This window comes from Lampetra planeri, chromosome 31 (assembly GCF_965212315.1).
Source record: "Lampetra planeri chromosome 31, kcLamPlan1.2.h2, whole genome shotgun sequence".
NCBI lineage: Eukaryota > Metazoa > Chordata > Hyperoartia > Petromyzontiformes > Petromyzontidae > Lampetra > Lampetra planeri.
The window spans coordinates 3,988,387-4,012,096 of NC_136137.1; the positions used below are offsets into that span (position 1 = coordinate 3,988,387).

The 23,710-nt window shown below is 45.3% G+C and overlaps 2 protein-coding genes across 4 annotated transcripts in view; one reads left to right on the forward strand and one right to left on the reverse strand.

Annotated features, from left to right (window-relative positions):
- Nucleotides 1–144: 144 nt before the first annotated feature.
- On the reverse strand, nt 145–15,232 carry LOC144729106 (NADH-ubiquinone oxidoreductase 75 kDa subunit, mitochondrial-like). 3 transcript variants are annotated; one of them, XM_078609042.1, is made up of 19 exons: nt 15,114–15,232; nt 14,157–14,228; nt 13,219–13,307; nt 12,759–12,866; nt 12,425–12,501; nt 12,204–12,285; nt 11,849–11,979; nt 11,096–11,281; nt 10,020–10,154; nt 8,317–8,431; nt 7,235–7,380; nt 6,989–7,117; nt 6,421–6,550; nt 5,358–5,521; nt 4,402–4,556; nt 3,205–3,380; nt 1,716–1,850; nt 1,113–1,185; nt 145–641 (listed from the first exon to the last, which is right to left on the reverse strand). In XM_078609042.1, the coding sequence occupies exons 2-19, from the start codon at nt 14,224–14,226 to the stop codon at nt 556–558; spliced, it is 2,187 nt and encodes a 728-aa protein (XP_078465168.1). In that variant the 5' UTR covers nt 14,227–14,228; nt 15,114–15,232; the 3' UTR covers nt 145–555. The 3 variants fall into 3 exon arrangements, with proteins under 3 accessions (XP_078465168.1, XP_078465169.1, XP_078465170.1); XM_078609043.1 differs by having other exon boundaries at nt 14,988–15,183; XM_078609044.1 differs by having other exon boundaries at nt 14,933–15,177.
- A 2,681-nt stretch (nt 15,233–17,913) lies between these two features.
- LOC144729107 (integrin beta-1-like) overlaps nt 17,914–23,710 on the forward strand; it is a 48,453-nt gene continuing 42,656 nt past the window's right edge. Inside the window, exon 1 of the mRNA XM_078609046.1 lies at nt 17,914–18,048. The gene's annotated coding sequence lies outside the window, so the exon portion shown is untranslated. The remainder of the gene's footprint in view (nt 18,049–23,710) is intronic.

The following is a 23,710-nucleotide window of genomic DNA, read 5'->3' on the forward strand; positions in this document are numbered from 1 at the left end:
AATGTGCACGTTTTATGTTTATACCATGCACGATACAGTGTTAAAATGATATTTGAATTGCCCTTATCGAGTACTCTCTCAATGTGTCATGCGTTGTTTGGGTACACCGTTAACGTTTAAAAGAACTTGACAATGAATCGAATGTGTTTAGACAAGTAGGCTTTATTTATAACGGAGACAACCAAGCACTCTGCAACAGTGTAAAGGTACTTGTGCCATTATACACAGTCACAGCAAAAGCTCTTCATTTTAATTAACGCCATTTACAGACGTGGGTGAACATGCAAGAGACGTTGTTATTACCTTGGACTATGTGCGTGGTTGATATTTTTTAGAAGGGACCACACTTAATTTTACCAGTAGCGTCACAAGTGCTGTAAAATGGAGACTAGCCTAAACAATAAATCGGCTTGGTTTACGCTTATCAGCCCTAGCAAGAAGCTAAACATCCACCCACAATGGAGTAACAAGGGAGGCTCAGCCTCTATCTCCAAGTGACGCCATTGGTTAGTCCACCCAATGAGGTGGACAATTTTTATATTTTTTGCCGTTTGCTCAGAGGGGCTCCTTGACAGCCCTGACTCCCTCCGACACCGCCTTCACACACTTCGCCATGGTTTGGGAGGCCCGGCTGATGGAGTCTGCGAGAAAGAACACGCACGCACAGAAGTTCACGTGTGGTGAATGGGTGCATGTGTATACAGGCGAGTAGTGTGTTAAAAAATGTGATTGTGTGTGGAGGTGAGCAATGTGAATATCTGCTTGTGGATGAGTAATGTGCATGAATGTGGATTAGTGTGTTTAAGTAGGTGAGTGTGGAATGCAGTTTGCATGTGAGTAGTGTGAGTATGGGTGGAGCGTGTGAATGTGCTTGTGTGGTAATATGAATATCCATGGTGTGTTACGAGTGAGTTGTGTTTCAGCATGTGCATAAATTCACTTGTACTGCTCTGCACTACACAAACCACCTTATGTGTTTATGTATGCCCAACTTCTTTCACGCCATACGACAAACCTCTATAAAATACCTGCAATTTCATAACTCTACTTTTGATTTCAGTTGCACTATGGTTATTGTTCATAAGTGTACGACAACACATTGCAACAATGACCTGTCATGTAGAAGTCCTTCAATGTCAGCTGTGGAGGCTGCAGGGGCTCATTTAACAGCTCGTGGTTCACCAGCTGCAAGCAGACAATACAACATCAGCCCCCAGTGATACGAGGCAATGTACACATGGTTCAACACTTTCAATACACAATGCACGCGGGAAAAACGAAGGTTTGCATCTAACACCACATCAAACCATAGAAGATGGCAATGCACTGGGCATTTAGACTCTATAAACTGTAAATGGTATACATTTCACCAGTTTAATATTTTATAAGGTAGAACAGGGCATTGAGTTAAATGTCACACTTTGAAATAGGGGCACCAAGTCAGCCTTAAGTTGTCTCATGTCTAACTTGGGATTGTTTTACCATCTTATTTCTGACTTGTAACCTTTGTTGAACTTAGATCTTATAATTCAGTCGAGTTTCCGGGGACTCATAAAACAAACGCACGTCTTGTGGAATGACACACGGCAATTTTTAAAAAAAATACATAGCAATGTATTGTATTAATTGATGCTTTGCATTCAAGTGCAAAATACGTGCAAAATCCTTATTCTTGGGTGCATGAGGTGAACTATGGAATGCCAGAGGAGACAGACCTTGGCCATCTCGGTCGCCTGAGTGAAGTAGTTTGCCTCCTCCACATCGTTGTAGCGCACCAGGTTGGGGGACACCTCGGCCAGACGCTTTCGCACCTCTTTCAGCGAGTCGTACGGCAGGGTCATCTCAGCCACCTGCCACACGGCAATCCCAGGGGTGTCGGGGAAGCCGGCGTTATGCAAGGTTTAGAGGAACCACCGGTTTCGGCGGCTTGACGAGACCACACCAATTCCACCCGGCATCCAGACCCCACCGGCCCAACTAAAGCCACCAACCACATCAGCCACACCAGCTGTACCAGACACCAACCCTGCAACTATACCAGCTATAACAACCACAGAGTGCCCACCAACTGCACTAGTCACACCAAACCCACACACCATATAACGCATTCCTGCAGAGGGAGCTGGTAGGAACGTTGGGTTGCTCAGTCAATGGCCAGGGTCAACGGCGGCGTGGTGTATTCCGCAAATATGCCCGACGGTGAGGGCGGGCACAAGCCGGCGTGAGTAGGTTAAACGTTGAGTTTTATAAGGGCACCACGGGGTGACCAGCCCCTCCCCTCCCACCCAGCCCCACCCTCCCCCACCCAGTCCCTCCCTCCCCACCCAGTCCCTCCCTCCCCACCCAGCCCCTCCCCACCCTCCCCTCCCCACCCAGCCCCTCCCCACCCTCCCCACCCAGCCCCTCCCCACCCTCCCCACCCAGCCCCTCCCCACCCTCCCCTCTCCACCAAGCCCCATCCCTCATATTTTTGAATGCAGGACGGACGGACGGACACAATAATCCCCTGTGGGCTGGTGTAACCAGGAGGTTCCTACCAGTATAATGGCCCTAACAATACAGGGTGCTTCAAAGAAAATGTTAACACTTTCTGAGAATTTGCAACAATACCACAATAAATGTGCCTCTGGGCCCTGGAGACCACCTGGAGAAGATTCCAGGCATGTGTTGACAATGATGGCGATCAAGTGGAGACTCTTTGACTTTTTGAAGCTATTAGCATACATTTGTTATCATGTAACAGTGTATTATCTGTTCTTTTCCCATTAAAAACGATAGTCCCATATAAGTGTTAACATTTTTTAAGCACCCTGTATATGAACACCAACCCCCACCACAGCCAGACTGATTTAAAAAAAAAATCAAAGTCCCACTAACAAAGCCAATCCAAACCAAGCACACCAACTGCACAAGACACAGCTCTTGCACAAACCCCCACCATCCATATCAACTGCATGAGCTCCCACAAGCCACGCCAGGCACATTAATCCAAACAGCCCACCAATTTAGTCAACCTTCAGACCACACCTCTACTTCGCCAATCCCCACTACCCTCACCAACTCAACCAGCCTCGTCATCAATCCAAACAGCCCCACCAACCCTACTAGCTCCTCCAAGCTTCACCGATCCCACGAACCTCACCAAACCCCAGCAGCCTCACCAATCCAACCAGTCCCACGAGCCATCACCGACTAAGCCCCTACCTCCGAGAGTGCGCGGATGATCTTCCAGTCCTCGCGCGCCATGCCGGGTGGCGTGATGGCCAAGTGCGTCATCTGGGCACGTCCCTCTGTGTTGACGTACGTCGCCGTCTTCTCTGTGTAGGCCGCGCCGGGCAAGATTACGTCGGCCATGGGGGCACCCGTGTCCCCGTGGTGACCTGTGGCAACAGAGGGGGGGTGGGGGTGTTCACCACAGTCGATACAGGAAGGCGAGTGCGTTATGGGGTGCTGGAAATAACGCTCTGGGATTCCAAAGCCAATCGAGCATGTACAAGTACAGCCCTTGAATACATCCACTGCTGGACGTGCTGCTCGTAAGGATTGAGCATATGTCAGCACGCTGAGCAGTACGGGGTTGGTGAAGGCACGCTGGAGTATCCAACTGCAGTTCAATGATGAATGTTGCTGTACTGCACTTGCTCCGCAAGTCTTAGGACAATCTGTTTGTGTGATAGTTACACCCATCCAAATGCTCTCCAGGCTCAAATCTGCTTAGCTTCCGACATATGAGTTCGGGAGCATTCAGGCTAATTTGGTGATTGGTCAATCACACATACACAGAGCCAATCCCTACCTCTCCCCACCAAACAGCATTCAATAAATCAACAGTAGCACAATACAAGGTACAGTAGACTCTCGATTATCCGTGCTAATGGGGAGGATTGCCACAGATATTTCAAAAATATCCTTTTTCCGCAGATCTCTATGCCAAAAAATAACGATCATCCGATCGATGCGCGTGCTCAGTTATAAAACTTTCCTGCTCGCGTGCAGAAGACTCGGCCTACTGAGTGGAAAGCGGCAGAGCCACGTCAACCAACATCAATCAAACTCCGCCCACTATTGTAAAGATATGCGACTGGTGGACCTTACTGTAGAGGCCATCATGTGGATTTCGGATTAACCCGAGCACATATTTGTTCGGTTTAAGCACATGACTTGTAACAAACATTTCCAAGAATAACAATGTAAAACTGTTTTTAGAATATTAATTTGGGCATCAGAGAAAATCCACGAGTCATTAATTTACGTCAAAATCTCAGGTGCGCAGTTAATCTGCAAATCGGGTAAACCGCACGCGGATAAATCGAGAGTCTACTGTATATCAAATCCTGGAACATTTGGTTTAAATGACCCCCAAGTTATTTTTGAAGGCATCACAGTTTGGGGCTCTCTCACCTTGGTAGATGATGAAGGAGCCCTTAGGCAGCTGTGCACGTGTCACAGTCTCCCCATCAGCCCCCAGCAGGTACAGCACCTTGGGAGGGCTCTTACGGACAGTGTCCACGCCCGCCTTGTAGCCCAGGTCCAAGGCAGCCACCTGACTCGCCACTCTGAACAGACGGCAACAATCACTCTTCCAGAGCGTGCAACAACGAAAATTATTTTATCGCATACCAGGTTGAGAGTCAAAAATACGTTTTTGGGAATAATCACCTCTCTAGAAAATTGCATAACTCTTGAAACACTGTTGTGGATAATTATGGGTAATTAGAGAGACTTCAATTTGTCTCTCCAATTAAAATACATTTTAACCCAATAACATGGATTTCCAGGCCAATCTTATCCGATGGCATTTATTTAAGCTATCAAAACTCTACACCACCAGTTGCGACCTTGCAGGTTTCATCAATAGGGTTGAAACAATACTGCTGGAATGCCCTAATGTTATTGGCAAGAGCACTACTTCCTTATGATGGAACTCTGTTTAGCATAATAAGCAATCTCGTACATAGTCATTTAATACAATCTAGAAGATTACATCAATCGTGCGGCGCACCCTCGCACCGACATGCAGTATTGTAGAGCACACCGAATGTCATGGTCTGTACATTCAGCTCACTAGACCAGGGCTCCCCCCTATTAGTCCAGCTAGCCAGGGTCTTATTCTAACGTAAAACCTAAATGATCAAGTAACGGTTATTTTTCTCCTATCTCAGGGGTCGGCAACCAAAATAACAGGAAGAGCCATTTTTTTTAATTCGATAAAAACTAAAAAACAAATATTTCAAGAGCCTCAATGCACGTGAATACGAGACGGTGGCCCCGAGTAGATAACGTCACGAAGCAGTCCTTGAAGAGCCGCACGCAGCTGCCGAACTCCACACAACTGGTCAGAAGCCACTGGGCATCACCTGTGCAGGACGTTGAGGACCTTCCACTCGGGGGAGGTACCAGCGATGGCAAGGCGGGCACTCTGTGCGATGGCACTCACTGCTGCGTGGACTGCAGCGCCGTCGCCGCGCTGCAGAACGGCACTGCCCACCACCACCATGGGCTTCTTGGCAGCCGCAAGAACCTGGATAACACATCACCGTCATCATCATCATCATGATCAGCAGGAGCACTACAATTGGCTCTCTTGCCATTGGTCCGATCAAAACAATTATACTGGTAGGAACCTCCTGGTTACACCCGCCCACAGGGGATTATTGTGTCCGTCCGTCGTGCAGGGAGGGGCTGGGTGGGGAGGGGTTGGTCACCCCGTGGTGCCCTTATAAAACTCAACGTTTAACCTACTCACGCCGGCTTGTGCCCGCCCTCACAGTCGGGCATATTTGGGAGGGGCTGGGTGGGGTGGGGCTGGGTGGGGAGGGGCTGGTCACCCCGTGGTGCCCTTATAAAACTCAACGTTTAACCTACTCACGCCGGCTTGTGCCCGCCCTCACAGTCGGGCATATTTACGGAATACACCACGCCGCCGTTGACCCTGGCCATTGACCGAGCAACCCAACGTTCCTACCAGCTCCCTCCGCAGAAATGTGTTAATCATAATTAACATCCAGATTTTGAACTCCGTATATGTTACACGGGTCGATGGTCAAATCACCCGGAATGCACGCGGTCTTGTCAGATCTCGGAAGCTAAGCAGCGTCGAGTCAGTATAATGCTTGGACAACCACGATGCGTAATTTGTCCAAGATAACCGCGAAGCTGTGCTACGTGGTGGTCAGCAGAGGGAAGTAGAGCAAAATACATTTTTATCTTGCAGTTATATACATCCCTCAAGAATGCTCCTCACCTTTACCACCTTGTCTAACCACACAGGCACGACATTACAAGTACACTGACATTTAGCCTTTGTCTACAAAAGCGAGAATACATTTTAGCAGTCTGTTTATTGGATAAATAAATAGGATATCGATAGATTGCGTATTTTATTTGACTTATTCACGGTCGCACATTTGCTCCCTGTACCTTTGCGAAGGGATGCGTCCCAGAGGCCAGATCCTTCAAAACCTGTGGGGAGTCACCCAGATGGTCGTAGGTGTAGGTCAAGTCCACCTTGGTGCCCACGACAGCCACCTGCAGCTCGTTGTGCAGCCAGCTGCCAGGACACATACAGACAACCGAAATCTGCAACGCAGTTCAAGCTGTGAACAGGCAACCAGGTGAATGGGAAGGCTGGCAAGTGGTCCGGCAAGCGAGCCGGTGGACGTGTGAATGAGCAAGGTAAACAAGCGAGTGCGCAGGTGAGCGGCGGTCAAGCGAGTGAAGAGGCAAGGGGGAGCAAACAAGGGAGCGAATGGGCGAATGAGAGCGTTGGAGTGAGGACATGAATGAGTGGGCAAAACCGTGTCTGAACGGACGAGACAGTGGATAGGAAATATGAGAAAATGACAGTGAGCAGGAGACGGAGCGAGTGAACTGGCGAGGGCGCAAGTGAGCTGGTGAGCGAGCGTGTAAAGAGTGTGAGGTGAGATGACATGCGCAAAGGGAGCGAGACAGCGGATATGAGAGCGAAAGGCGTTCATGGACGGCTGACCTCTTGCGGATGCGCGTGTTGAAGAGCGGCGCTTCGTAGCGCGGGTTAGTCCCCACGAGCAGCAGCACATCCGCCTCCTCCACGCCCGCGATGCTCGTATTCAGCAGGTAGTTCGACCGCAAGTCAGTGCTGCGAATCCAATCCAACACACACGGTGTTTACGGTACACGAGCGGCTGACCAAACGCTGCCATCTAACACAAAAAATCCAAATCAATGCTGGCGTCTCTGTCGTGCCACAGCTTACCCAGCACCAGACATGGGAAAGATCTCCTCCGTGCAGAGGCTCTCGCTGTCCAGCTTGTTGAGCAGGTCTTTCAGGGCCACCAAGGACTCGGCGTCCGCCATTCCTCCCACGATCGCCGCGATCTCACTCCCAGAGACTCCGTGCAACTGAATCCACAGAGATACAACACAGGATCATTAGCCAGTGCGTGGGCAGGCGGGTCACTAAGTGGGTAAGTAGGTGACTAGGTATCTGGGCAGGCAGGTGGATTGGTGAGTAAATGGGTAGGTGAATGTGTGTGTGTGGGTAGGGAGCGTTCAGGTAGCGGTTAGCTCGCAGTGTTACGAACCCAGGGTTCGATTCCGTCCCATGGCCAACACCAGTGACAATTATCTGAACTGGTCCTGGGCCTCCTCAAGGTCGACTCAGCCTAAAATGAGTACCTGGTGCAGGGTGTAAACATCGCCACTTGGGAGACAAAGGCGACTCACCCCCTCATGTACCGTTCCAGCCTTCATAGGTGCTCGCTAACAGCACTTGCCCAAAAAGTCTGGTCAGGCTATAAGGGGGATCTTTGTTTTTGTTTGTGGGTAGGAATACAGGTTGGTAGATACGTAGCCTTATACCAAGGTGAGAATTCACTGAGACAATTAGGGTATTTTTTTTTCATGGAATAAATACATAGAGGATAATTAAGAGGGGGCAGTTGCAACTGCATTGACATTGGCCTGATGAGATTAATGGCTCACAGAATCAGAGATACACTTTAATCAGATAAGAGAGAGACAAAGATAACAACACTGTATACATGTGATACACACAAAGAATTAAGAGACCTGGAGACAGGGGGTATAGATTAGCTATCACATGATCTTCTTCATATGGGAGTTTGAAAAAAAGCAAAAGGCTACAATTGTTTTTTTTTATTGTGAGCCATTCCATCGACGACACAACGCATCACCAAATAACGTCACTTGGCTGCCAGCACACGCCAATCTCACTTCGTGGCCCGCAGGAAAATACAGCTGAAGAACCCTGCCCTGAGTCGAGTCGGCCCGAGAAAGAGGATTCTGCGTTAAAAGTGAGGAAAAGGATAAACTCACCGCGCCCGCTGCTCGACCCAACGCCTCCTCCCATCCGCAGGGCACCAGGCGGCCCTGATCGTCTCTCACCATCGGCTGCGTGAGCCTCTGCCTCTTGAGCCCATCGTACGCAAACCTGCAAAGGGGGGCAGCTTGACATCGGTCACTTAAGCTGTCTCGGGTGTGGACCAATCAACTTCAAGGACAGTGCATACATTATCAGTTATGTTTTTTGTTTGCATTATGACTGCAGGTATTGTGGTCTATGCAAACATGACTCCTCGTAATAAAGGTGTCAGTTTTGTTGCCAGATAAAAGGGTAAAAACCCAATAATCATATTTTTTTCTGGCAAATGAGGTACCAATGGTGTAAATGCTTACCCCGAGCTCTCATACTCTGATGGTGCATTGTCTTTGAGTTGTGCGCCTTTTGGCGTCATCTGGTCCAACACATGTGAGACTAGGCTCTAAGGAAAGCTGTCTCGGGTGTGGACCAATCAACTTCAAGGACAGTGCATACATTATCAGAGTTATGTTTTTTGTTTGCATTATGACTGCAGGTATTGTGGTCTATGCAAACATGACTCCTGGTAAAAAGGGTGTTAGTTTTGTTGCCAGATAAAAGGGTAAAAAAGCAATTATCATCGGTCACTTAGGTTTGTTGCCCTTCCCCCGCACCCCCGATTAACACAGTTGACTATGTACGGTGCGAAAGAAGTTCAACGTACATACGTACATACCCCCCTGCTGCGACAGCCTCTACGGCCGTACTTCCAGGGCCCTGTCACGCAGGATGTGGTGGCGTTAACACTCGTTTAGCTATCGCACTTTTCCAAGGAAAAAGTCGATCAGTAGGTGAATCATGAAATCCAGTACCCTTTACTCTTTTGAGGATGACTCAATTCGTAAAAGAGGTGTGAACTTGTTGGATAAGTCCTTAAGCGGTGTTCCCGGCTGTTCATGCCGAGTTAGATCGTTTGTTTGCGTGAAAAGAAATCGCAGAGTAAAAATTTGGTCAATCTCATCATGAAGTTGCTCTAGTGATGCTACATTCTTACGTGTTAAGACTTCATTGCAGCACAAGATGGCGGTGCTATTATTTGCGACACTAAAAGTATTTTTTTCATGAATAAAGCGTCAAAGCAATATTATGCACGCATCTAAAAGGTGACAGATATTTTTTTTTCTAAGTTTTATAAGCAAGAGACCACCGTGATTCATGATCTCCTCAGTGAGTGAGATGTCCATAATACAGGTTTTTTGGGATAGATCGCGTAAATATGTGTCGTTAAACCCACCACCACCTAACACAACCAATTAGTAAGGTTCGTCACGTAAACAGAACATGCCAATGACTAGTACAGCACACCGGTGTGTTGGAGAGCAAAGCCACAACATTTACAATCTTTTCTTGCTCACCAACACACCGGTGTGCTGTTCTATTAACGAATTGGCACGTTCTGTTTACGTGACAAACCTCACTAATTGGCTGTCAGGTGGTGAAGGGTTTAACGAAACATTTATATATTTACGAGATCTAACCCAAAAAAAAACCTGTATTATGGATAATATTGGTCGCGAAAGCCTACGTGTTAAACCGAGTGAGATGTTGTTATCCCATATTTCTCATGCAGCTTGATTTAATTTTTCACCTCGTCCTATATCATCCGATATTTGTCACCCACTAACAAATGAGGGTGGAACAGACCCCGGGTCACCCCCACCTGGTCTTGTCGGATATCCACTCCTCGTTGATGTCCTCGTGCAGGCGTGGCAGGATGCGCATAACCTCGCCACCACGCGTGCTCACCACGATGTTACTGCCAACGGCGTCCAGCACGTCCACCGATTCGGTCTTCCTGCACACGGCAATGTGATGGTAAGTTGTCCGCAATGGTAAAACGGCAACCTCAACACACCCTCCCACCATACTGGACATCTTTGAAAAAGAGCTTCATAGCTCATCAGATTCCTCAAGTCTAAATAAAGATTCTGATTTGGATTCTGATACAGTGCTACAGCTGCCCAATTTGAAACTAACCTATGTTTTATTTACCAGGTAAAGCCCGCTCATCGAAGTGTGGGATTTATAATAGCCAAATAATCTAAATGCACGTTTCTAAATGTGGAGGGCAAAACTGGATAAAAATGAGAAAACATCCACGTGACCATGGAGAGAAAACATGCAAACTATAAACATGCAGGTGTCAGGTTTGGGATCGAACCCACGACCTACTGCAAACCAGGCGAGGGAGATAACATCTTTATAATGATCTGTGTTTGATATAGCACTCTCTATGCTGACATCTCAAGAGCACTTTACATCATCTTATCTCAAACAGTTGAAAAGGCACCACCAGCGGCAGCTGTCTGTGAGGGCACATGGGTGATTCAGCACCTGGCCTGCAAACGGGGAATTCGTCTGTCAGAAGGGGGTGATGATTTCTATGCATAATCCAAATTGTGTAATTTAAGAATTTGGTAAATTTGAACCGCCGACACCCACACACAATGGCTTATTCTCGCGAATGACACCAGGGGATCTTTCACGCCCACTGTGAAACAGATGGCAGATAGTATCATGGTTTTTACACCCGCAATAATAACCATGGTGGCCAATAAATCTATCCGTGAAACTCTGCAACAAGCACGAGGCAGCGTCACCGCCCAAGGACTGGAGACTCACCAAGCACGCCTGAAACTTAAAAGAGACTTTTCACAAATTCACCGGGGCACCCCAACCATCACAGCAAACTACAAAACATGCACAGCAAAGGCGAAATAATGAAGGCAGAGGGACCTTGTTTCCCACGGACGAGCGGTGAAGGCGTAGGGCTTTGAGGTGAGGGCCCCCACGGGGCACAGGTCAATGACGTTGCCCGAGAGCTCCGAGTGGAACATCTTCTCAATGTAGGTGCCGACCTGCATGTCGCTGCCACGGCCTGTCGTGCCTAGGTCGTCCACGCCGGCAACCTCGCTCCCGAACCTAGCGTGCACCAACGCCAGGACCAAGCACGGTCTTTGTGAATCACTAAGCTAATGGTTACGTTAGACTCCAAACGTGTACACAGAACCAACACCACATCCCAATGTGCTCTTTCATTAAAACGCTAATGCTACAGTCTATTAAACACCGCATTGTGTGCTTTCAGAAATGCGTCTGCGACCAAATGGGATGCTCTTGTCTCCAATATTAAGAAGCCACTGGAGCCATGCATTATACCAAAGAATATGTTTTAAGTCATCCAGTAAAGAAATACAATGTTCGCCCATAGATATCACCACACCATGCAAAAACAGGCATGTAACACACATGAAACAGGCATGAATCCCACCTCTTTCTTCTTTGAGTCAATGAACTAAGACTTTGTTTGTGTTACACAACACCTTGCCAACAGAACACTTCAAAGTAGTGCTGCTAATGAGCTTACAATCTGCTATGTCAACGTGACTCAGCTTACCAACTCAATCTGGCTCACCTCTACCAAGTCAATGCGTCTCAATTGGCCCAAGGGTAACCAACACAGAGGTTTCACAACAATGGCAAATTGACCTGATGCATCGCGTGCAGTGGATGCAGCGCGTCATGATGGTCTTCACTAGCGGCCCGATGTTCTTGTCCTCGACGGCTCGCTTGCCCTCGGTGAAACGGCTCCGATCACTGCCGAACATCATCGACTGGTCCTGTGGTGCGCAGGTATCAATTCCACGTAAGGTATATGTGTATGTATGCATGTTGAACTTCTTTCGCACCGTACGTAGCCAACCGTACTAATCGGAGGTACGAATAAATATATGCCTGTGTGGTTCCGGGTGCTAATTATTATGTTGCTGTTCAAAAAATTGAGCCAACACAGGATTAAACCTTAGTTTAAACCTCATGTCTAGTTTTATGAATGCGCGCTTACCTGCAGATCACACTCGCCACCTTGGTCACAGATGGGGCAATCCAAAGGATGGTTTGCAAGCAGAAACTCCATCACGCCTTCCCTGCAATGAGACATTATTCAAACGTATAAAATTGCTCTTTGAAACAGATGGGATTTGTTTCTTGATAGCCAATCTACATGCATACACAAACAAACATTATATCACTCATCATGTTTTTATATAAAGCACATTGCTGTACCTGGCTTTTTTGGTCTTTTCAGAATTTGTTAAGATATTCCAGCCCTTCATAACTGGCATGGCACAGGCTGCAACCGGCTGAAAGACAAGATGTTACAAAGATATATTATTACTCTACCTAACAGCACTTGCTAGACTATGGTAAATATTGGTATAGTTACTGCAAGACCCTTAAACACACAATATTCCACTTAAATCTTCTTTACATGAGAGAAACATTGTAACAGAAAAGGTGCGCTATGATATAAACTTAGGAAAAATACATATTTCTTTACGTAACCAATAAAATGTACTGTCTGTATTGAGTAATAACACCGATGAATGTGCAGACCCACCTTGGGTGCCCGTTCTATCTCCACCAGGCACATCCTGCAGTTGCCAGCGACGGACAGACGATCATGGTAGCAGAACCGTGGGATCTGAACACCAACCTTCTCACATGCCTGCAGTCCACATGAGTCGTTAAGGGGGTTCAATAACATCTGGTTGTAGTGGCACTGAAGTGAAAAATACTATCCCTCTGAAAAACTATGCAGTAGCCAATCACATCCCTAAAAAAAAGTATCATCTCCTTTTTCCCCATGCGCGATTTTGATCACACACCCAGTAGCATGCCCATTACTACACTCTTTTATCTCCGAAACTAATTCTGATTGGCGGCAGTTTGTCTTTTTATAGCAGCCATTAATTTCACCACAACACATGCGTATGAATTAAGAAACATGGAGCCGAGGTTTGAAAAATGCAATGCCCAACACAAGGAAAGGTAGAGAGAACTGAAGGTACAATCATCACCTGTAGCACCGTGGTGCCCGGCTCAACCATCACCGACTGCCCGTCCACAAACACTTCAATCGCATTGCTCGCAGCAGCACTTGTGTGAACTGTGAGAGGCATCACACAGATTAAAATGATTTGGTGTAGGATATGCACGAGTATGCATATATTGCAATATGGTATCACGATGAACGTGAACGTCGCACGTTGTTCATCGCAATGCAGAACGAAACGGTGAATACAATTCCATGGCTGTCAACTTAATTGGCTTCAGATTTAACACTGAAAGATGTGTATTGCCTTTACAAAAGCTCTGTCCCTTATGCAGACCACCAGCATCTTTGTGTGTTGTTGAATCCATTTTTTTCCAGCCTGCACTCATCTTTCTAGCGTAATGTTTTCTCACCATTTACACAATTTTATGGCACCAGTGCAAAATATTATCATGCATTTCTATGACAATAATATAACATTATCCAAGGGTAGTACTGTATAATAAATGTCATAAAAATACTGAAAAAAACGACTAATCAAAAGACATTTAACACGTAAGTAATAAATGTTTGAGACAAGGCTCAAAAGAAAGCTGTCTCTGGTGTAGACCAACCAGTTTCAAGGACAATGCATATATTATCAGAGCATGTTTTTGCTTGCATTCTGATCACAAGCATTGTGGTTAATGCGACACGATTCCTTGTAAAAGGTTTCAGTTGGGTATTTTAACATCTTAACACCTGTTTTGTTGCCAGAAAAAAGGGGGGGAAACCTATTATCACATTTTGGTGCTGGCAAAGGAGGTCCCATGATGGAACCCAGTGTGTCGTCTAAAACATTTGCAATACGGGTGTGCTCTCTGACGAATCTCTGCCAACATGTTAAAGCCAAGTATGCTTATGCTATACTGTCTACGACACAACAACACGAATAATTAATTTCCATGCGGTTAAGTCACTCACTCTGATGAGTAGCGGGCAAAGGTGTCTTCATGTTCTTGGCCAAAGTGGCCAGGGTCCGAATGCGCTGCATGACTGCAAAAGTCACACACAACGACAAACTTTTGTAAACGTTTCCTGTAATGCAAGTGATTGTATGAAACAACGGATTTAATAATACATTGCGGGACTGCGGGCTTAATGGCATAATTTCAATGGCATGTTGTACAGTACATGTACAACTTAAATATTGACAGAAAAAAATACCGCATTTTGGAGAAAAAGTAACTTCCATTAAAGACTCTGAGCGCTGTAAATATGTCCTTGTTTCGTTCCTAAAGTTGTGTTGTATTGAGAGCAAAATATAAGCCTTTAAACGTAAGACGAACACAGCAGTAAGGGTAAAGAGGTCATTAGAGTAGTACAAACAGCGCCCTCTACGCATTAACGTCTCCGTAATGTTGTTTACAAGTCCAGAGAATCACACAATGCTTATGTTTTCATACAAAGCGTAGAATAACAATACACTTACGGCTGATATAACCTATACTTAATTCAGCACAAGTGTATAGAAATGCTTTAAACCCAGTTACATTTAACTTAACGTCATCACATTACGAAGGGCCCCGTACGTGATCGTACGGGCGCTTCGTAACCGCCGCATCAATTTTGTTCAACGAGCGACTTAAACAACACCCGTATCCCTTCGCACAATTTACTTTAGCGATGACAAAAGCTGGTGATTATTACAATTAACGGTGGCGAAACAAACCCGACTTAAAACTCCGCACCGCCGTCACCTGTCAAGGGCAGACCTGGGGGGGGCCTAAGGACAAAAACCGCGTCGCGTCAAACCTTTAAAAGCACCTCCACTCCCTTCGCACGAACTTAAACCCGCACGCAACTCTACAGCCAGCTGCCTATCACGTAGAATTCGTTTATGAGGAGAATTTAAAATAAAAACGCGGCGAAGACGTTTACCCGAGTTACTGAGTGTGGGAGGTTTTGAGGGCGCAGGCTTTTGACTGAGCCCAGGCCTTGCCGCCCTCCGAATCCAAAACGTGGAACCGGATTCGGCCGGGGTCAGAGGTCATCCCCCGTGGGGGGGGGGGGGCATTACTTGTGTTCAGAATCTGAAATGTTTGAACTAGTTAGGAGGCTTTCGCGACCAATATCATGGATAATATCGGTGTTTTTTTTGTTGGGTGAGATCGCGTAGATATATAACTGGAGGAACACCAAAGAAATGTTAATCTGAAATGTTTTAACACTGAAATGTTTCACACTGAAATGTTTTAACACTGTAATGTTTTAACATTTAAGTAGCAGGCTTTCGCGACCAATATCATCGATAATATCGGTGTTTTTTGGTTGGGTTAGATCGCGTAAATATATAACTGAAGGAAGACCAAAGAAATATTAATCTGAAATGTTTTAACACTTAAGTTAGCAGGCTTTCGCGACCAATATCATCGATAATATCGGTGTTTTGTTTTTGGGTGAGATCGCGTAAATATATAACTGAAGGAACACCAAAGAAATATTAAATAATTTCGAATGCAACTGTCAGCAGTAGCGGAACACGCGTGTCAACGAGGACACTCAATTGATTTTGATAGTTCTGTGCAAAACTAGTTACTACTGGCCAATTATCGAAATTCAGAGAAATAAAAAATCATTTTAACCGTTCGGATAGCTACAGACTTCGTGCTGCTTGGAAGCGAATAATCAAATAATAAATTGTTTCAATGCATGGCTATGCAGGTAACCTTACTTCAATAGGGATAACCGTTGGTACGGCGATTCTAGGACACACACTCGACATTTATTACCATATAAATAACCCAAGCGCAAATGGATACTCATAGTCGTTTGTATGTTTTCATTAACCCCCCAAGCAGAGCGCACACGTGTTGTCATCACATCTACGCCTCTATTTAAGGAACTAAACAGGAAGACCTCAACAAATCTGGCTGTGTCGCCTGATGAAGCTAGTTGTAATTACTGGCGAAACGTCGTACTCGGATTGTAAATGTTGTGGCTTGGCTCTCCAGCACACCGGTGTGCTGTACTAGTAACGAATTTGCATGTTCTGTTTACGTAACAAACCTTACTAATTGGCTGTGTTGGGTCGTGGCGGGTTTAAGGACATTTTTTATTTTTTTTTATTTTATTAATTCCCTTCTACGTGACTTTACCGAAAGAACCAAGAATATAAATAATAATAGGGTTTACCCTTTCTGGCAAAAACACAGAAGGTGTTAAGATGTTCAAATACCAAATAGAAACCTTCGGGGCCGTCCATAAATGACGTCACGCACCTAGGGGTGGGGGGGGGGTCAGACATTTGTGACGATGTGTGACGAGGGGGGAGGGTGTTGAGAAATGTGACGTCACATCAAAATGCGCAAATTTAAATAAATATAGAATTGTTATAACAACACTAATTGTTATAACAACACTCCTACAACATCAGAGTGCAGCGCCACATTAAGTACGCACTACAATGACAATAGTTTAAAGCGATTTGAAGCATGTTTTATTTTCAAATAGAAATATGGTTTTGGGGGGGGCAGACCTTTGTGACGTCATATTTGAGGGGGGGGGGGTCTGACTTTTTGTGACGCCGTGTGACGAGGGGGGGGTCAAAACTCGTCCAAAATTGCGTGACGTCATTTATGGACGGCCCCTTTTGCAAGGAATCGATTACTACATTAACCACACGGTGCTTGTGGTGAACATGCAAACAAACATTCTCTGATTTTTTTACGCATTGCCTTTGAAACCGATTAGTACTTTTGATTCTGGCAAAAGGTCCCATTAAAAAAAATCGTGGTTATAGTACAAAACTAGATTTTAAGCTTTTTAAATCCTTTATATTAAGTTCACTTGCTTGCTTGCGCGCTTACGACCGTGCAAATCTTTCGGTCGTTTTTTAACCCACTTCCCGTGATCCAATCGAGCTGACATTTTCCACACAGACTCGTTGTGCGTGACAATTTATTTTCGTGAAAAAATTTTTCCAAAATTTTACACTTTTTAGGACAAAAATATTATTTTTAATTACCAATTGCTTAATGCTGCCATGCAATCATCTGACCCATAGGTGGCAGCCATCTCAAGCCAGAGGACGAGAGGACTCTAGCCGCCACGCATATAAAGGATTTATAGTGAAAAACTTTGTTTTTTACGGATTATACTTGTTTACACCTGATGAAGGAAGCTTGTGTTGCCTCCGAAACGTCGTGATTTAATTTAGTTATTTTCATTTATTATTATTTTATCATTATTTTTTTACCTACGTGACTTTACCTAAAAAAGCGTTAAGCGATAACAAAAAAAATATGTGACTGTTATAAGGCGTTATACTCGTATTATTTCAGCCGCTTTAAAAAACAAACCTCACTTTCTCTCTTTTTATGGACAGGAATCCTACTTTTTTTATCTTAATAATAATTATAATAAACGTGGGTTCTGTGTCGTGCCCTATAAATTCCACGTGGTGGCGTTGCTTCGGATGAAACGGAACGCACGCGCCTAGCCGGGTCCCACAAAGCAACAATCGAATTTTTGTTTCGTTAAATGCTTCTACAAGAGTGGCGAGGTTTAGTCACTCGAATAATAATAATAACGATGATGATTGTTATTATAACGACGACGATAAACTCGAGTTAGAAGTTCTAAAGCTTTTCGCAATAACTATTATCGAGTCTCGGGCGGTCCGTTCTTCCACGACGACTTCACTGCACCATCGCCATCGGACCCTTTTTATATTTAATTTTATTGATTAGTTATCTGTTTAAACAACTACAAAAAACGGTCTTAAACGTTGCATAGTTGATCGATTTTCGCCGTGCGAGTTGCCGATCGCTTCGACAAGAAAGTGGTAAAAGTCTTCGTCTTACACAACAATACGGTACAGTAAACGTCTTTGTTGATTCTTTTGTTGTTGTTGTTGATTATTGTTGTTGTTACACGCATACAACATGTACCGTCGTGTTGTTGAAGTTTACTGCACCACATACTTTAGTTAAATTAACTTGTTGTAACCAACACGCTGATTAAATATATTTAAAACAACCGGCTACTACACAGTACTGTATTGAGTACTGTATTGCATGTTTAAATGTATTTAAAACATTACACGGTACATATACACAATGCTTGCGTAAGTTACATCGTATAACAGTTTAATTAAACGTATTGTTGTTGTATAACACTGTACAGTTGTACCCCATTGTAGTTTTGTGAGTGGAGCGGTGGCGCAGTGGTTAGCGCACTGTGATATGAACCCGGCCGGCATTCTGAATTAAATCCCCAATCCCGGATAACATCAGTGGCAACACGGTGATCGATTGATCCCATTACTACCTCTCCCACACCGCCGACCCACATTTCACCAACCCGCATTGTCCAGCGTGGTGAAGTATGGTCAAACATGGTAATGGGGCCTTCATCCAGCAGTACATTGTCCATATCAAGAGGCATAGCTTTGATTGCATTGTTCCTTTACACGTGTACGAAAATGCACGAGTATCGTACACTGAACTAGTGTACTCTACTTTAATTCAAGTTTCCTGGACGGTATAGCACGCAAACACGTGTACTGTTATTCAAGTGTTAGATGTGGTACAATCACTACACGTGTGCTGTGATTAAAATGTGATCTATGGTACAGTATACCATACACGTGTACTGTTATTCAAGTATGTTCTATGGTATAGTACATCATACACGTGTACTGTTATTTAAGTGTTAGATGTGGTATAGTACACAACACGTGTACTGTGATTCAAGTGTGTTCTGCTGTATAGTACACCATACATGTGTACTGATTCAAGTGTTAGATGTGGTACAGTACACCATACACGTACTGTTATTCAAGTGTGCTTTATGGTATAGTACACCACGTGTACTGCTACTCAAGTGTTAGATGTGGTACAGTACACTCACTACACGTGTACAACATCGGACTGCTGTGTTTGACCCAGATAACTAATTCTATAGAATTGGCCGACGACGAATACGGTGAAACAGCAGTTTACATAACTAGTCCATGTTGCTGTGAGTCGTCTCCGCTGAGTCGATCTTTGCTGTTGATAAGTGGGTGTCACACCACGTGTTATCACGACTGTACTTGGGCGCACGTGGGGATTTTTCGTGGTGTTCGGAGTGGTCATGCAACTCGGGCACTCTGCAGAGAGATCAGCCTCGTGCTTAAGATGACCTCCAGAAATGCAAATAATCAGACGGAACGAGTGATTATGTAAGAAATCGTTTGTGGGTTTGTTTATTTACAGAGATGGACATTTGAAGATGACATTTCTGATTTGTATTCTCTCTTTGGAGTGCATGTGACTCATTGACACAGCAGTGGGTGACCTTAAGTCTACATGATTTACATATTTATATGTGGAACGTTGGAATAAGATTGGCACAACGTGGCCCAACGTTGGCCCAACGTTGGCATGCTCACTGTGTAGATTCCACTCAACAGGGTACATTTTTCAGCATCGACCAATCCTCACCGATTTCCTAATTTTGTAAAACAACACGACGTATCAATGTACGTGTACAGACAGCCCTTTATAGATCCACTGCTGGATGAGGCCCCCCCACCACCACGTTGTGAAGATGATTTGACCTTTCTTCACCACGCTGGTCAGTGCGGGTTTGGTGAATGTGGGAGCATAGAGTTACGTTACCCTGAAGCCTGTAACAACATCCTTGCTGTGCATGATGGGTCACCCACCCAAGCGTTATCCTAGCTCATCCTTGCTTAACTTCCTAGGATCTAAATAACAGTCACTGATATGTAGTTGATTTCAAGAATTGCAGACGTGATAAGGTGCATGGAGAGTGGGTTTGACCCGACTGCCATGGATTTCTTGGGTACAAATCTTAAATCAGCAGCTCGGCAGAAATGAAAAGGGAGATAAAAGCCGGATATGGAAGTTAAATATACAGCACAGACACAATCTACCTGTGGGTGTGCACCACCACTCCTTTTCCTGTGTTCCAGTGAACCGTAGAGTATTGTTAATGAAATCACGTGCAAACGAGTGGTCCTTTGGAGGGATGACCCTTAAATGTGTTTGCTATTGAACATCATTAATCCTCTTGCCTACCTTTGGTACTCCTCATCCATTTGTTTATGTGGACAAATAGCCTTAATTATAACCTTGGAGAGAAGAGTGGCTCTGTGGAACGCAACGGTGCTTTACACTTTGCAGAAGGTGCACGGTTGATGAATATAAACTTAAATTTCGATTTAAAGCTTTCGTGACTGCAGGGATTCATCTTCTTGGTTCTTTCGGTAAAGTCGCTTAACTTTACCGAAAGAACCAAGAAGATGAATATAAACTTGTATTTTCTTGTCTTTGTGCAACGGGACATCTTCATGCGTAACTCTATTCCCTAATGTTGGTTAAAATTCGTTCTTCCAGACTGCACCATTACATACTAAGTGCACCGTTTGCAAATTTATCCAGCATATGTCCAAGCACATTACAATATTTCCTGAATAAAAATGCTCTTCACCCACAAAAGGGGGGGGCCTCACTGAGGCTCTAGGCTTTTTTTCTTAAAGGCCCTGCTACACACTGGGATGTTTGATCAATTCCATTGGTGCGTTGTACCGTGTCCTTTCCCCGCACCTCCGATAAGCACAGTTGGCTATGTACGGCGCGAAAGAAGTTTAGCATACATACACGCGTAGATTAAAAAAAGTTATATTTCAGTACTGCCTTCCCCTGGCAACCTCGCAGCATCTTTTTTTTTTCTCCAGGCAGGCTTTAATCAAGTACTAAGGTTCAACCCTGGTTAGCTACTGGGATCTAACTAGTTTGGGCACATTAAAGGTGATTTGGTTGTAGGCAAGACTTATTGAGAATACAGTGCAATGCTAATTATAATAAACAATTGGCAAAGTGCACATTTTGTCCCTCCAGCCAGCCAGGATCTTCCCCATCCTGTGTCAGTCATGCATGTTGTTTGACCATACTTCCCCTCACTGGTCCGTGAGGGGAGGAACCAGACCGGTTCTTATATCATTCGCCACTGATGTTCGTAGCAATTGCTGGGAAATTAACTCCGGTACCTGGGTTTATACCCCAATGCACTTACCCACGAAAAAAGTGGCGTATTTTACATTGTTAACCTCACCTGAAGCATTCCGCAAAATCTATCAGCGGTTCCCATGTGTCCATGCATGCATGTCCATTTGCTGCATGTGCATTATTCACACAACAGCTGTGGTTCCAGAATGGCGTATGCAGCTGTGGCATGTTAAACACTTGTGGCTTACAACAACTTGGCAGTTTCGCGTTGAGCGTACGCACATTTACACAACCACAAGCGGAGACGAACCTTCGCTTCAAACAAATCTAACCTCTATGCGCACTACAGGAAATGTTCCCATCGCCTGCCCACATGGGTGTTTACTTTTATTTACCTCGATTGTGCTATCAGCTTCAATTTAACACGGCGAATGATCCATCTGGATCTCTGGCAGAGCAGTGCAATGACCCCCAGAAGCGGATATCACAGAGTTACCTCTGAGATCCCTCCAAGTGACCTAGTCTGCACAGTAGAGGGCACCACTATCCCACCAGCTCTGCCGTATGAGTAATATTTGCCGTGTGACGGTAAAAACGATGTTTTAATCCTCAGAGCTGCAGGTTAAGCCAATTTAAGTGACGGATTACATTTAATGGTTTTTTTGTCCAGTCGTTGGTGACCAGACTTAGACCATCAACCCATTACACTTGAGAACCCAGGTTAATCGGAAGGAGCTGCCTGGATTTGAACTGAGGAATTGAGCTGTTTGATTCAATGTAAGAATTGCCAAAATTTAGCTTACTTTTCATTTGTGCATGGTGTTCACTCACGTTCTGTTAATTCTCACGAATCCAGCCTTTTCACATGCAGTAATGCGAATTATAATTACAGTATTTTCTTTGGTTTGGCCAAAGTTGTGTCGTTAAAACCCTACACCACCCGACATGGCCCAACATTAATTGGCACGTGTACAGGGTTAAGGGCATTTCAATGTAGTGAAGCATTATCTTGTTCCGATCTCTGACATGAATATTGTTTATCAGCTCCACACCCTCTGAGAGAGGAACTGTTACACTTTAGGGAGGCGCGTCACACAATAGCTTCCGCTGTCCGTTGTATTTCACACATCACAACGGCCAATATGTAAGGCAACATTGGGTCCCGATTTCCGCGCGTTCCGCCGCTCACACATTAAGGAGCAGTGTGGGTCTGTGTGGCGGCACGATCCGGATTCCGGCAAAAAGACCTATCGTGACATGTGGCGCACACATGAATGCTTGTGGCGCACAGCTGCAGCCACAGTCTGTCGACCGCAGAAAGAATGAACGAGACGAGAGCCATGCCACCATATCGGATAATGGCCAAAAATTGCACATTCTTGACAAAGGGACCTCAAAAGCCAAAATACGTTGAAGTATCTCGCGCGTACTTTGCAAATTGCGATGCGTGTTATTGGCGACCGTCGGTTTCACAGTTTTACGTTCATATTGTCTTGAAAGTACGTGGCGCACAATGACAACGCAACGATGATAACTTGCATTTGCAGTTTCTGTACCGTAGCGATAAAAACAACCTTGAAGAGTCTTCGTCACAGAGTCGTAGTCTTTGTTAACTCGGCGCATCGTCTCGAATAGAAATACTAGTGATGATTTTTTTTTTGAATTTACGTCTCTTGGTTAATTTACTGTTGGACGAAGGCCTCGTCATGCCCATCATGGGACATTGTTTTTTTAATTGTTTTTTATTATCATACATCACCTCGCTGCTCCAGTGCAGGTTGCTGGAGGGACAGCACCAGATGTCGCAACCGGGTACCCGATACCTGTACCCTACCCGATACCCGGCCGGGTACGGGTAGCCGGGTATCGGGTAGGGTACGGGTACCCGTTTGCGACCCTGGTGCGGCCGGGTACGGGTAAGGAATCAAAACCCGTTTGCGACCTCTGGACAGCACCCAGGAACCGGTTTCCATTTCACTCGTTGCAGACGTTAGCCCTGGCCAGAAATTGGATTCGGATCTCCCAAGTTCAAAGAGCAGTGGCGCTAACCACTGCCACCGCTCCGCCCTCATCTCTTCAAGGGTAAGGGTTAAATGAGCACCACGTGGTGATGCTGCACCACCGAGAGGCAATTCAAAGTCGTCGGTGCTTGTCATGTGTTCCTAAACTTCCCGTGCTCAATAGCTGTTTCCTTCATGACCGGCATAGAATATTCAACAAGATGACAAGCCCTCTGATAAGTCTTCGGGTTGTGTACCGCGTGTTGTTCGGCAGGATGCGCCCCGATGTTTCGCTCCACGTGTTGGGAGCTTTCTTCGTGATCTAACCCAAACCAACGTCATCATGAATATCCGCATACATTTACACGATCAAACCCCAAACAACTGTTTCATCAATATTCATGAACAAAATTGGTCACGAAAGCCTACCCGTTCAAGAGAAAACATTCTTCTTGAATTAGGCAAGGTTACAAGAGCTTAAGGAAAGCGATTATGGAAGGGAAATCCCAAAGTTGAGCAT

Excerpts from the sequence above, each read along its gene's own strand:
- LOC144729106 (XM_078609042.1), bottom strand. The coding sequence starts at position 14,226 with ATGCAGCGCATTCGGACCCTGGCCACTTTGGCCAAGAACATGAAGACA. Across the intron at positions 12,502-12,758 it reads AGATAGAACGGGCACCCAAG|CCGGTTGCAGCCTGTGCCAT; the intron begins GTGGGTCTGCAC and ends CTTGTCTTTCAG. Across the intron at positions 3,381-4,401 it reads CTCCTTCATCATCTACCAAG|GTCACCACGGGGACACGGGT; the intron begins GTGAGAGAGCCC and ends CTGTTGCCACAG.